Raw genomic sequence first — 15,758 nt, 5'->3', positions numbered from 1 at the left:
CAGCTGGATTGTTACAACCAACTCCCTCACTGTCTGTCACAGAAGTCTGATGTGCAATGTTTATTCTTTTAAAGAAATCCCTACACTGCAATGCCAAAATGCTAACTGGAAAGCGGGGAAGAAAGCCACTTTGTTTCTCTTTGGCTGGATAAGCAAGGACTCAACTATGACAGTGTCCTCAATTCTGGGGCTTGCTCTGCACCTTCTATGACTGGGGCAGACTTTGAAGTCAGTAGTATCCTAGAACTGCTAAAGCACAGTCGTCTATGTGTGATTCTGAAGCCTTTTTTATTATTCCTTTATTGCCAAAACTCCAGTTTTCTTTGTTGACTATATCCATGATCATTCAAATACTACGTGAAATGCATATAACAGCTATGGAATGCATTCGCAGCTTTAGGATTTGAGCCTCTCCATCTCTACTTGATGAGCAGCAACATGATTTTTAGAGAGAGACTTCACTTCTTCAAAGGGAACAAATCAAACCTACTTTACTATAAACAAAGGTGAATTTGATTAACATTTGTATTTATTAAATTCAGAGTGTTTCTCTATATCCAGATTTCTTAAAGGCTTTTTGTAAGACTGTTTCCTTGAACGTGGTTCACATATTACTGTTTCTGTATTTTACTTACCTATGTCTTGTGTCTCTATTCCTAGTAAGACAAATTGGTTCAGGTTTATAAAAAAGAAAAAGACAAGAGACGTTAGTCATCAACAAAACACTATTCTCTGCTATACAGTTCACAGAGCTGTATCCATATAACAAAACGTTGTTTATCCTGTTACTCAGTATTATTTCTTTCTCTCAAACTGCTTCCTTTCCACTGCCTGCATATTGTCAAGTTAATTCTGAACTATCAGCACACGATAGCTAGTTGGAGATTCATGGGTGCTAAATAAGAGAAATTTAGTAACAGTGTCTGAACTCTCTCCTGCCTCCCCAGCCGGCCCTGAAAGGGAATGAGAAGCTAGAGTCATAATTACAGGGGAGTCATTAATGATGGCACAGGCACTGCCTGAGACATGTCCATCTGCAATGCCAGGTTTGCTCTTGTCTGCTTAAACTCGTCATATCCTCTGTTACAGATGAGGTACAATTTCATTGCATTAAATATGCTATCTTCAGCCATGACGCTATGATCTGACATCATATTGCACATACTTGCTATTGAAATGTGGGGTTTTCTTCAAAAATGGATTTGGAATACATGGAATATTTTACGTCTTTTAGAGAAAACTTATGAAAAATCTCACAGGAAATAAAAGTAGCTGTATTAATTCTGCACTTTGTATAAATTCATTATGCAAAACTCGCTCTAAAGGCCTCTTAAGATGCCCCTTTTAACTGATGACTTAAAAGTAAATGTAAGTTTTCTGATGAGTTTGGTTGGCAGTCCATGAGACTGATGCTCACAAGGTAACTAAATGTGGTGGCTGCTGTAAGTCACAACTGAAACAAAAGGCTCACTGTAGTTTGTATAGGCAAACCACAACCATGAGATTGAACACTAGTCAGAGAAAGCCGGTTATTTTTTTACCTTAATTCTAATATCCCAATTGAATTTCCAGAGGGAAAGATCCGTCTGACAAAATTGAAGTCACCAACATACATACTGCCATCAGGCCCAGAAGCAAGAGCAACCGGGGCAAAGAGTTTGCTGTTGAGCGCGAGACTGTTGCAGTTGGAGCAAGAGACACTTCTCTGGTGTCCATTGCCCATCACGGTTGAGATGACTGGCGGCTGCTGGGAAATGAACATGTTTTCACCATTTCCTTTGTGTACAATTCCTGAGGGGGGTGCCGAAAACAGAGATTAAAAAAAAAGCAAGTATGTAGCATTGAAACTATTCCACAGATTGTGATTATGCAGTCGTCTAGAAAATCAGATTACCAAAACAGCAAGAACCATCGGATCTTTCAAAGACTTCCAATTCTGTTCAGTCCCACGCTTTACCATCACCATTTTGTCGATTAGTGGTTAGTGGTTATTTTAAAAGCCTATATCATGAGGAGAACTCACGGTTGGTTAATGCGCTAACAAATTGACTGTTAATTGCAGTGCTATCTGATTTCTTAGGGATTGCTACTTTAATATTCATTTTATTCATAAATTTTTATTAGGTAGCAGAGGAATTTCTTAGGCAGTTTGAATATTTAATTAAAGGAGATTAGTAGCAGGGCTGCCATGCATTTTTCAAAAAAGAGCACTGAGTGGCAGTACAAAATCAGTATTCAAATTTAAATGCAAGTTCTTTATGGTATATAAAAATGGTGCCAAGTGCAGCAAAGCCAGGTTAAGTCAAAGAGTAATTCTGAGGCACAAGTGAATTTCCTATCAGCAAGACTATATTAAATACTGCTATAAAGTTTAAAGCAACCTTCCAATGTGCTGGTATTTTAGCACTGGTCTGTAGCATACCTTGTTTAAAGTCTTCCCAATTACTACGTTGGTGATACCAGAACCAGTACAAATGGATATTTTATCAAGCTAATAGCTGTAGCGATTATTTTAGGTAATGTGGCAATATAGTTGAGAAGTACCTTTAAAATGACATGTTATTGTGATATTTTGGCTATTTCTGAATGGAGGATAGATATTATCTTAGACCACAGTCCAAAATCTCTTATTTCCCTTGGACTTCATCAGAAAAGCAGCACAATTAGAGGAATAAACACAAAGAAATATCCTTTCTAGAGGACTTTCACACTGGGGAATGAGCATATTCTAAATAACACGGGAAGTATATGTTGAGATTCATCCCAAAAGTATTTATGTACCGTTTCTACCAATTTCTGTTAAACTATTCTTTTGTAGCTTTCAGGTATGTCTGAAGCTAAAATTCTCTTTGGAAATTACTGAGTGCTGCCATAGCTATTTTGAAGGGAATTGTATTTAAAAAAAATATTTCTGAACAACAGAGGACAGAATACACGTATTTGTCTAAACATTGGCTTATAAAAAGCATCTTGGAAATATGCCAATAAAATTACTGGCAATATCCTCCCTTACACACTGGATAAAAATAACAGTAGATGAAGATGCTGTCTTTTGTCTGAAATTAACAATGTAGTATTTCGACTGCCTCATGCAAATGCCAGTAAATAATTAGGGCTCTGGAGAATATGTTTTGCTGTCAATAAATGTAAGCATGTGACTAATTTCAGGCTTTTGAATTGCTGCTTTAATTTTAGTCACTGCTGTATTGCACTGGGGCTGAAATTACCGTAAAGCATAAAGTCCCTGTAAAATTACTCCTCCTTTGCCCTGATAAATAAAAATGGAATCAATACACTTGCCCATCAGAAGAAAAATCTAATTCAAAGAATACTCTAAAAAAATCGGTTAACAGCACATTCATTTTTATTCATGAGATATAGGTATCTTTAAAAGGCTCCATACAGGAACTAGTATTTATGGTATGCGTTCACTTCTTGATTATGAGAAATACCCTGAAGACCTTCCAAACTGACCAAAGCCTTTGTGTTAGAAAACATTAAACTCAAATCATGTAATGAACTGAAAGTGATCAGACCTCTAAACTGGAGGGGGCAAAACGTGGGAAAGGAACAGTTCGGTACAGCTGGGAGCAGGATGTGATCCCTTGTTAACCTCATAGTTATATCGATGCTAAACCATATACATTCAAAAAGCTCATGTTTCCAATGGCAGCCACAATGGAGCACTATATGCTATTTCCCATCTACACTGCTGGAAACAGACATCTTTGTCTTTCCTTTTTTTTTTTTTTTTTTAAAGAAGCTTACATTTGGCAGGAGAACACAGTTTTCACTTGCTCTGGTTTCTACATGTCAATACTTGTAGCTCAACAGCTTAGACTGTGCTATGAAGTACAATTCCATAAAGCTGCATCTATTTATTTTTAAAACTTTCCTGCTGTACTTAATCTATTTCATTACATCTCTAAGATGAATAGTCTTTATGGGGTGGGAGGTAAGCATATCCACCCTATCTCTGAGCAGGAACATTGTGCACAGCAGCAGACCAGCTGGAAGACAAGGCTTCCAGGTTGAAGTTAGCTAAAAGCTATTCAGGACTAATCAATTAACCAAGCAGAGTGCTCCGAATTTTAGTTTGAAAACAAAGTTATAACTTGCAATAGAAATTTTTTAGAAATACATTTATGTCATATTTCTGTAGTTAGACCAGTGACAGTGCTTCAGAAACAGATGCAAATTTCATGCTTGTAAAAAGAGCAGCTATTCATACATACAGGAGAAAGTGAAAAATCTTAATATACTATTACTAGAGAAGGCTATTCAATCTTTTCATTTCGCTCAAGGTGGCATGGAAAGAAATCTAAAATTTATAACTCTAAGTTTGAATCATATTCTTGTTCTTATTTAAAGTACATTTTATATATCTGAAATAGAAGAGCAGTTCACTAGTTTATAGTTAAGACCAGAGGCACACTTGCTACTTTTATCCTTTTGGTTAACACAGTTCATTATTTGGTTTTGTTGCTTTAATAAGAGACTATAGGCTGCTCTGCTAGGTATGCACTAACTATAGTACAGTCATTATTTTTCCGTTCCTTGCTGCTTTTCTAGTTTCTACACTTGAGCCAGGTGTGCATGCTCCAAGTCCATCATAATCACGAGGAACACCTGAAACATCACTGGGCTTTGACATTCTCACTGGAGATGCTCTTGCATGTGAACTATAAAAACAGAAGAGACACACCTATTTTCAAGTCAGACTTGCTTACGCCCTCCCCTCCTCATATTGTATCCCTGTAAGTAATGGATAGATGTTTATCACCTGTCCTCTGGCTTCAGCCTTGATCACGCCCAACGCATTGGGAACAGGAGAGGAAGAGGAGCAGGTATAAGAAGCTGCGCATTCCCCATCCTTGTTATCATGTAGCAGGCACAGCCTGCATGATTTCATGTGGCTAGCAGGTCAGTGCTCTCTGGTGTTCTCAGCCACACAGCTGAGATAGGGCCAGAATGCAATTTGTCACCGTGTTTCCATGCTCAAGAAAGCAATGATTTAGCCCCGTTCAGATTACAATTGTAGACTTTACAAAATCTCAGAACATGTTAGTGCCTATGGGGTGAATCGCGGTAGTAACCGCTGCAGTTAGCAGACAGTCATATAAACTGGAGTTACTGCCAGCAATTTAATCTTGAAATTAAACTATGCAAGTGGTAAATTGGCACTAAGAAGTAGACTATGGGGCTCACAGTTGGGGGCTGAGCTGACTGAGGTCAGATTACTCTTTGTGTTAAATGTCAATAGCTGGCATTTAAAAGAGACAATCTATACAAACCAATAAGACAGGGTATGAAAGAATTGCTGTTTAAAATGTCAAACTATTTTAAATCAAAACAGAAATCCAGATAATTTACAAACTAAAGCTGACCTTTTGTATTTGGAATATTTATACTGTAGCTGTGCATTCAACAACAGAACTTGTAAAAACCGGACAGCCATACATCTGTGCATGAATCTTCATTAACAGAAGTTTGGAGATGGAAATAGATTTTAGTGGACAGACTCTCAGCTGGAGGAAATTGAGAGAACTTTACTGAATCCAATACTCTGCTGATTTATAAGTGCAGAAATCTGACCCCAAGTTTCTCTTCCCCTGGACAGTGAGATATGTTTATTGGCAAACCCATATTTTTCTAGTTACCATAATTTATCTGCAAGCATTTTTTCAGTAATTTAATCCCGTTAGTTCCTGATTGTAGATGTTAAGGGAGGAAAAGAAAAACCTCCAGGAATAAACCAAAAGCAACCAGAAAATGGATTCCAGTCTCCATCCTTCAAAAATCTCTGTGCAGGGTTAATGTTATGACACCAAAAGCATTTACAGTGTTTTTCTAATGCTCCAAGGGGTACTGAATGACCTGCCCTGAAGAATAACTTATTGTGCTTCTCAACAGAGTGGGTAGCCACAAAAGCTTCTGCATGCCAGACTGGTGTTGTGCTTCTGGAAGTGCCACCTTGGACTCAGCTGGTTTGTTTGCAAGCAGTATTTGCCTCCCTGGTGCTGTAATGCTACTAACTGATGTGAGTAATAGGATAAATTAGGTGTGTAGACACTTCATCTGAGAATATAACATACCCTAAATTGACCTAAAATGTGGTACTTGTATAATGAGAGGGTGAAAATGAACCCAAATTAATTTGCCTGTTTCCCATCCAAGTGACCACAATGCGTTAGTGATCGCAAGAGTTACTGATATTAAATATCTGCAAGACAGAACATTAAAAATATCCTTTCAGTTGGCATTTACAGTTCAGTTCTCAATAAATGAGGGTGCACATTCAAAGAGGATTACACATTAGGAAGTGTAATGCTTAAAATCTGAACAATTAATTCCTTTAAAATTTGTATTCTTCTTTTACGCGGCCAGTTAATACAGGAAGGACTTACCACTTTGTGGATTTAATACATGGTGTTTGTTTATAGACCAGCCTCCCAGATTTGAAGCATCCATTTCAAAGCCTTGAAGGATTACTGTTCTCTTCTCCCACAGAACAAAATCAGGACATGTTTCATATTCATATCCCACCGACACTGCAAACAAATAATTAAATGTCTATCAGTCTACCTTTTTCTCTGTGAACTGCTGGGTAATTTTTCATTCCTATCATTCCAGGTTTTGATAGTCAACAGTCAAGTAATGGTGCCATTAATTTTCCTCTCCTTGATTGCTATTGTTGAATGGCAGTTTTTAAAAAAAGGGTTTTAAGAGATTAGTATGTTATTACAGCTATACTTAATACTGTTTCAAAGCAGAAATTTTTCTGTTGTATCAGTTATGGATTTCTTAAGAGTAAAAATCTCTTCCAATGACTCCTGACTTGATTATTTATTGCATTTCTGCTAATTAACTGAATAACATCTTAGACAGAAAAAAAATCCACCTTAAACCAAAACAGTTTTAATTTGTTTGCTAATCGTAAAAACTGTAGTTAAGCAGAAATGGATTGCCAAGCTGAAAATTTCTAGAATTAAGCATTGATTTGAATAAGACTGCACATCACACAACTCCCCTCTGCAACTGTCCAAAATACCTACTGAAAATCTTGTATTTCCCTAAGGATGATGGTTTTCAGGGGTGTTCAAACTGACCAAAACACCCCTTCCCTTTAGTCCTTCAGTAAAACAAAAAAACCCCTTCAGAATCGAATTTTGATATCTCTTATATACAAACCCTTTTCTTTTACAAGTTATCTCCTCCTGCTAATCTTTTTAGGTTTCAGTGCAACCCATTCATAAAGGCAGAATGTTACTTAAGACACAAACCCCCCAAATCTATCTAGGAAATACTGAGATAGTTCAGCCTTTCCAAAATAAAAACGTCTTTACAAGTATTTTAAGATACAAAATTAAAAAAAAATTTAATAAACAGTTTTCTGACATTTTCAATATTTTCTTCTCATTTTTTTGTATGTAGCAGCTTTTAGGTACGTTTTACCTGAACCATAAATAGCTTTAATACCAGCTAAATTCCATTACTGGATGCAATCAAAATATTTTGACCAGCTACAGTAGGGAGCATTTGTGTAAGATGAATGTTTTATGGCAAAGTGAAAGCTGTTCCTTACAGCAACTTCACTTAGAGCTGCTTCATCATTTTAGAAGAAAGAACCTGTTTGTGCAGCTAAACTCTGTCTTGTAAAAATCACATCTCCTTAAGCACTGTAAATATTGTATGTCGCAAACATTACAGGTTTCAGTCTGAGGGTCCAACAGCCACTCTTTCAAATTTTTCTGTTACAGGAGCTCTTGTGACTAACATCAGCAATATTTCTGGGTAACTCCCTGGGCTGAGGGCCCAGCTGCGGGCACGGAGCTTTTTCCAGAACAGCCGCATCCCGTGCGTGGATGAGACATCAAGGCTCAGTAACTGACACGCTATTTTCTACGTGTTAATGCAGAGAGGAGACAAAAGGGCACATCTGTCCTATCAAGCAACCTCACACTTGCCACCTACACGTTAGCATCTTAACTCCATTCATCCACTTAACAAGTTCAATCCTGGGTCAGATGCGTATACAAGGACCTATTATACAAAGTCACTCAGCCTTGCTCAGTGAACCGTTACAAGCCCACAGGACAGTTCAGCGGTGACTGTGAGGTACCATGCTGATACTTGGGTCAGGGGAGGCATAAGCATCTGAGAATCGGTGCCAATGGATCCACGGTGGCACATTTACCAGGGCTGTAGCTAACGCTGTAAAGCGCCTGCTACTCCCTGCCTATAACTGAAGTTTCTGAGCTGCCAAATACCCTCTAGAGGCTATCATCCCCCTTCTTCCAAGTTCACTGTTCCTTGCTCTCATAGTTACTGTGCATCGCTGCCTTTTTCTCCCTTCTCATCAGTGAGGGACCTGTGGGTATACACTCACTTCATGGGTGTCTACAACCATGTTTCTATGTATACTTAGGCATATTTATGCAAGAGGGCTATCTTCCAAAAAGGAATGCTAAACTAGCATCTCCTGAAACATTTAAGTGGAGATAATGATGTGCCATCGATAACAATTTCCTATCAGTTGTTTTGCATGCAAAGTAATTAAGGTGAACATAAGAATTGTAAAGTCAACCAAGTGACTGCAGTGCCACTCTAAAAATGTTTTCTTACTGGCAGGTTTTGCAAAACGTAATTTTGGAAGTGAATTGACAATCTCAGCCATTCTACCCTCATTGCAGGGTGTTATTTTCTGGTCAAACTAATTTATGGCCCTTTTTCTGAGATGAGATTTCACTGCCTGAAGGAGAATTGTAGTGACTATATTTTTGGACACTAATAGCCAGCAAATACAGTTCTTTGTAGTCATAAAATGGATTTAAAAAGATTTACTGAAATCATCTGTACCAAAAATCTATTCTTCTCATACAACTATTTAGAAGATGAACAATAATTTGTTAGTAGTGCCAGCGTATCACAGTTTAAGGTCTGTTGCCAAAATACAGGTAAGAAATAAAGGACACAATTAAACAGGACAGTAACCTCTACTTCAACCTCTCCTGAAATATTTCTACTTCTCAGCATCTTCTTTGAACAATGAATATAATGAACTCAACCAAAGTAACAAGTAGAGTAATAAACAGTGTAAACGTTTGACTATTCTGCTTGACAGCTGGTTAATATTCACACCCAGAAGGGTTAGTCTTTGCACATGACTTGATGCTGCTGTGTGGGTGCCAGTGTTTGCAAGAGTAAGACTGAGTATGTCAATTATACAAGCACATTTATTGACATTTCTACTGAAATCCTTCTTTTCCTATGTTAAATTACAAGGTAACAAAGACTTTACCAGCAAGGTTTAGTGTGTCAACATCCACATGATGTTTTTTTCATTCAGAACAAAGAATGCTACTTTATCATCATATCAACTGTTACTCTGAGAAAATGGCCTCTTGTCAGGGACTTGGGGACTAGACAGACACCACTGAACACTTCTCCAACAAATTTAAACACAACTACTTGTGCGTGGAAATATGCTCAGAAAGTCTTCTTTTCTGTAATTGGTTATGTGATCATTGCTGTCAATAATCCTGAAGAAGAATAAAGATGTTTATAGTACATATAAAACCAAAGACAGATGGTTATATTCCTGAGTTCCAGGACTTCAACCTGCTACAATTTAATTTAATTAAACTGAAAACTGAACAGAATGCATTATTAAATATTGGTAATGTACTGGCAGAGGAAATTATTTTGACAAAAATTCATATAATGGATTCATATAAAGGGCCCTGACTACTACAGTGTGTCAAATTAAATAAAGTTTTATTGGAATCTAACAAAGCATGCTAACAAAGCACTCAAAATATGAAGATTTTTGTTTCTGTTTTGCAAGAAGCATAATTAAACTAAACTTCAAATAAAAGAAAAAAAAACAAGCAGCAATTAAATAATTTATGTGTTGTTATCCAGCACTATTGCATAAGCCTTATTCATATTTAAACTTATTATGCTCATCTACTTCTAATTTGGGAATCTGTAACTACAGTATCATTTCATAAGATGTTATGCATTTGATTTAAATTGTTTTAAATTCCAGATATGTACTGGACTTCATGAGCATCAGAAGACTCTTAAATGATGCAGAAGGAGCAGGCATACTCAACTGTTCTCCCTTGAACATGTTAGTGTTACTGTGCAGTGACAGACTCTGAACACGGGGCGCGTGTGGCTGTGCTGCGGAAAGACCCAAGTTGCACCCATGACCCATCTGGTCCTGCCTGATCCCCTACAGGAGTGCCAAAGGACACACTGGAATTTGTTTTCATTTCTGCATTTGCGAAGAGCTGCGCAAGTGAATCCCACAACCCACTTAATATGTTCCCTCACTGCAGAACAGTAGCAGGAATCTGCACCTGCAATGGGCAGGGCTAGATGTGCCCCCTAACCAGGAGATTTCATGAGACTGACTGAAACAGGCGCTCCTGCTCCCCACTGTGCACCACACTGGGAAGGCTCAGAGCCCTCTCTGGTGTCAGTGCCAGTACTTAACCCTTTGAAAACTTGGCCAGCCTTCTGCAGATGTGCCAGATGTGGTAGGATGCAGACAAGATGAGGCAGCAATTCAAGACGCCTTGCACTAAGGCTGGTGTGTTGATCACTTTAGGCCAACGTAATGTGTGAATTCCAGCTGCAATGAGGAGACTTGGGCTTCTGCACTAGCACTCATAGCAGATCAGGAAACTAATGAAGCTGAAAATTTATCACTTATTTTCTAGTCGCTTCGGTTTTCAGCTGAATTCGTTCCTGATCTGGCTCATTTAATGATCAAATGGGTGTGAGTGGTGGCCCAGGGGTAAGGAGAGAATGTGGGAACGTCCCTTCTGGCAGCAGCCTGCAGTTGTATCTGTTGAAGTAGACTGTGGGACCACAGCCCTAGAATAAACTCCTTGTTTTCTGATACATTCCTATGTGCGTTGCATGATTTAAATCATACTTCATATTTTGGTCTTATAATTACTTGTGGACACCAGTGGCTGTGTCTGCAGTATTCTCTAGGTAGAAATTACTAGGCAAGTGCTATAGTCCTCCTTTCTCCCACCACCTCTCCACACAGTTGCCCCACGGACTACCTGGCTAGGAGCATACGATAACACAGTCACACACTAGATGCCCTGGGAGTTACAGGGCACGCGTAGACTGGATGGCACCTTTTGGCTTTGCATGAGTCAATTTGCAGGCACACTACCTGTATGGACAACACAGCAGGTTCTGAAGAGAGCTTCTGGCTACCCCTCAGAACAGCATTTTCACGTACAGAATGAGGCGTATTCCTCGCAAGGGCAGATGGCTCCATGTGGCCCTTGCTATTCTCGTTTTATAGCCTGCTACAGCTCCTCTGACTTAAAAAGCAAAGCAAAACTGCTAAGGAAGTGAATAGGGCTTATTCACAATACTAAGCTTCGCTGGTAAGGTAAATAATCTTCATGGAAAATATCTATAAGATTAGTCCATTAAGGAACATAACCCCAAATTCAATTTAAAAAATAGTAAGCCTTTTAAAAAACAAATAATGAAATTAATCAAAATAAAGTCCAGCTAAATAAAATGTATGTGCACAGGCAGCACTTCTGTAGCTATTCTCAGCATCGTTGCTTATGACACTTGGTAAAGAATGCCTGTGAAACATGATTTTCACATAAACATCTTTAAACCACAAATCAAGAAGTTTTAACTGTTGGGGATGTGAAATGTAGTAAGAAAGGATGCCTAAAAGTTAGAATTTTGTGAACCTTAAGTGGAAATGACATTTTAAATGTCACAGCCAAAAAATGACAGAAACAATGACACACCAAAGGTCATATTCAAAGTAACATTCAAAAACAAAGACAGCTGAATATAATGCCATTAGTACATAACCATTCTCCAAGGGAAAAGGGGATTTTCAAATTGATTACATTAGAAAGATGACATTGGAAGAACAAGAAAATAAATGTTCTTAGGAAATCATACCAGTCACTTTAGCTGAAGAGGCATTTGATTTAAAAGAATGTAAGTGCAGTAACAAAATTTATAAGCCATATTTTCCTGGCTTGATGTGCGTGAGCACTTCTGCTTACATCAAGGTGATTCTACATACCCATTGCCTCAGCCAGACCAGAAACCTTCTGTCCGTATATATCTGTCTTATTCCAGGCAAATGTGTACACCAAATTGGCTGCAGCAGGAAACCATTTTTGAAGCAAACGTCCTTCAACAGCAACTATCAGATGGACTTTTGTCATTCCAGAAGGAATGGTTGTGTGTGTCAAAATAATGCGCAGCAAAGTTTTATACCCAGGAGTTCGGCTACTGAGATAACTCAGCTTCACAAAACTTGAAGGAATTGGGATTTCCTCTTGAACCACCTTGGAAAAGAACACATAATTATATCTGTAGCCAAGAAAAATGCAAAATTATAATAACAGCAGCAGGTGCTTATTTTATGTTTCACAATCATGATGTGCACAACAATTCCACTTAGAACACTGACGTCTTCTGTGTTTATTTCAGCAATGCAGCAGCCAGGCATACTGCAAAATGTCCAACACAGGAAACTGCTTGGTCAACTTACTGGATGGCGGTTCGTCTATTTTGATAAAGAGCCTCTTTCTCCAATGCTTTAATCTTGTCTACTGAGGAGCAAATACTATCTCTGTGGACATGTTCTTACATATAAGCTCTACAACTTTACGTTGGCTTTATTATTTGGTTTACTTGATAAGTTTTCTTAACCAGAATATAGTTAAAAACTTCTAAAAAATCCGTACGCACTTCAGGTACTCCATTATGATCTGAAGATATTATCCTGCAGATAATAACTCTAACTTGGTGAGAGCTAAAAAAGAAAACAAATCTTCCTGCTAAACCTTCTTCTGTGCAAAAGTGCTTGCAGAAAGGCTGAGCTCCAGCAGGAAGGGGCACAGCGTATGCAGGAGCAGCATAAGGAACATAACAAGCTAACTGGGGACACATAGCAGTGAAGATAAAACAGTCTGGGCGTCACGGTCACCTAGCTAACAGGTTAGTCCCCAGGGAGTGCAACAGGGTTCATATCCCATGGCATTGCTGTCAGTGCCGCTGCCTGAATCCCTTGGATTAAAGCTGTCTTGGATATGCCCACTGCAGGGTAGTATCAGTTCGTGGCTGCAATGAAGATAAGCTCTCAGCAACTAGAAGGACTGCAAAGGCTGTTAGCTTGTGAAGGAAAAAATGAAACTTGGCCTTGACCTTTTGAATGATGTGGGCCTTGGAGCTACAAAAACGGATTTAGCTCTTGTGATCTCCTGAGAGAAAGGAGCTCTTCTGGGATAGACTGTGAGGAAGAGCAGGCAAGAGAAGAAAGCAGCTTCTTGGAGGATGCCACCACAGTCACTCAAAAGCCATTAAAACTAGACTGTGTTTAATAAGGTTAACAATTTTAGTGTATTTCCGTAATAACAAGCCAATCTGTCTCAATGTTAAATTTGTCATGCTTGAAAAATACGAACCATTTTGTTTATATTCCCCAGTTTTTCTTTTTTTTTTTTTTTTGTTTAACAATAGATTACTTCACTTTCAAAACATTTTTATTTACAAATTGCAACAGCATCCCTGTCATAGTATTGCTGCAGCAGAGCTGGAGGCCTGCCAGCACTTGTCGTTTTGACATATAAAATGTAGTGTTGCCAGGGAAATCCTGCTCGCTTTACTGTTCCTGATTTGCAGCGTTCCCCTTCTTTCCTGCTGACATCCCAGCTGCCCCCTCTGTCATACATCTGACATCTCTTCTCATTTTTTTAATAGAAAAGCAGGAAGAAATATTCATGCATTAATACTTGCTAATATATCTTCTTCTCCTATTATTCTGGGTTACTCTTTGTTCATTTCTCACTACTGTACAATGAAACTTAACACTCTAAGGACCTGCAGTGACAAAAAAAAGGACTGGAGGCAGTTTCTCTCTGAGTAGACTGTGTCTTTGGGTACCTTGCTGTTATAAGACGACACAGGAATACCTCACATGGAGTAATGTGACCCAGTTTTTTCCTGCTAGTGTGCATCAGTTATTCTTAATTTACGTTCATTAGTTGCACTTTAATACTTTCTGTGAAACAACACTATAGCCATCAAATGTGATAATGTTTTTAATAGTTATGGAGACATCTAGACATAATTGAGTTCAATCAGAGGTCTCTTACATGCAGATTAAAATCCCTTAATCAGAAGCCACACTTCTAAGAGAAGAAGAGAAAAGACTGGAAATATTCCTGTCTACAGGTAGCCTCCAAAATATCTTCCAGACTCACTCACTGAAATTTAAAGGGAACCCAAAAGAGGCCTTATGCTTGAACAACAAACTAAAAATTATGGGAGTTGACGTGATCTGAAACCTGTGTGGTTGTATTTTGTTGGGTGTTTGACCCATATAATCCTTTAAGTCCCAAATAAAAGAATGGTTAAAGGTTAATGAGCAATTGGTTTGAAACACTTAAGGGAGTGCCAAGAAAAAAGACATTTAAATAAAAAAAGTCCTAAAGATGATGTTAAAAATGCCCTACCTCAGAAAAAGAGTAATAAAACCCAAGAAGCTAAAACATAGCTGGAGATACTACTATAAAGAAATAGAAGATGTGAATGGATGAAATGTCCTAGGAGTCTTTATAGCACCTTGGGTTCTGTTTCACGTTGATGTATGGGGAAGTTGTGTATCCGTAACCTCGGAGTGGTTTTGTGCATCACTATAACTAAACCAGAATTTCAATAATAAATCATGTTAGGACTCCTCACTTTATTCTACTTGTAGGTAAGAAATTAAATACATTGAAATATTATCAGAAAATAAAAAAGGAGGAAAAGAGAAAAGCATCCCGTGAAACAGTACTAAAGAGATACGGATTGTCACTCTGAAGAGTGAATAACATGGTAGTTAACTGTTCTCTATTTGGTATCATCTCCTAAAATTGTCTAGAACTCGTTATGCAACTGAACAAATTGTTAATTTGAAAGTTCTTTTATTACCTGTAGCTCTGGAATAACGGTTCCTCTTTCAGGACAGGACCCTCCAAATGCTGTCAAGGGTGAAGGGAGTACAATCGGATTTGGGCTGATAAAGCTACTGATGTCACAAGATGGTGTGTCTGACTCTGTTCTTTGCATTACGACTTTGTCTATGATGATAAATCTATTCCAAGGCAACCAAAGTGTCCGTTTTTCAGATATAAAAGGAGATCTGTCAAAAACCAAAGTGACAGAGATGCCTCCCACAGCCACAAGGTCAAAACTGGAAGAGAAAACAAAATGCTTTGTTTCTTATTTTTTTATCATAGTATTGCCACAACTTTAAATGCATCACAAACAATGTTGTGTAATGATGCTCATTACACCCCTTAATGCACTATGTGAAATCATTCAAGCAAGCCTTCCTGGCACTACTTTAGTGTGCATGAAGAAGCTTTACCTCTCTGTGCTTTCTCCCTGTAAGCATCAATAGCAAGGTACAGTGCTTCGCTGTTATTTGACCTATCTCCCCGCTATTTACCAACTAGAATCAATACTAATGAGTCATCTGTAACAAGAGCGTGGACTCCCTTACTTTGGCTTATACGAAAAGCAATTCCTAGCCCAGAAAAGGGATGCTACTCATAATCTATGCAGGTACAGCATGCAGAATAAGAAGACTTTAAGTCTGTTAGTCCTTTTCTCTATTAACATATCCTTTTCCCTTCTTCTAAAAGTAGCAGGAGGAAAAGGTTGAGTACACTGAGCAGGAGACCCCCCTGTGAGGT

At 38.3% G+C, this 15,758-nt stretch overlaps 1 protein-coding gene across 5 annotated transcripts in view; it reads right to left on the bottom strand.

The window, feature by feature from the left end:
- Positions 1-15,758, bottom strand: part of TENM1 (teneurin transmembrane protein 1) — a 662,362-nt gene that overhangs the window by 59,169 nt on the left and 587,435 nt on the right. For all 5 annotated transcript variants that reach the window (XM_069868106.1, XM_069868109.1, XM_069868108.1 and 2 more), the window contains 5 exons: positions 14,992-15,253; positions 12,092-12,359; positions 6,408-6,551; positions 1,542-1,791; positions 636-656 (listed from right to left, as the gene is read on the bottom strand). In XM_069868106.1, coding sequence (XP_069724207.1) covers positions 636-656; positions 1,542-1,791; positions 6,408-6,551; positions 12,092-12,359; positions 14,992-15,253 — 945 coding nt within the window. The remainder of the gene's footprint in view (positions 1-635; positions 657-1,541; positions 1,792-6,407; positions 6,552-12,091; positions 12,360-14,991; positions 15,254-15,758) is intronic.

The sequence above is a fragment of the Phaenicophaeus curvirostris genome, chromosome 13 (assembly GCF_032191515.1).
Source record: "Phaenicophaeus curvirostris isolate KB17595 chromosome 13, BPBGC_Pcur_1.0, whole genome shotgun sequence".
Lineage (NCBI taxonomy): Eukaryota > Metazoa > Chordata > Aves > Cuculiformes > Cuculidae > Phaenicophaeus > Phaenicophaeus curvirostris.
This window is presented reverse-complemented; position numbering and strand designations above follow the sequence as displayed.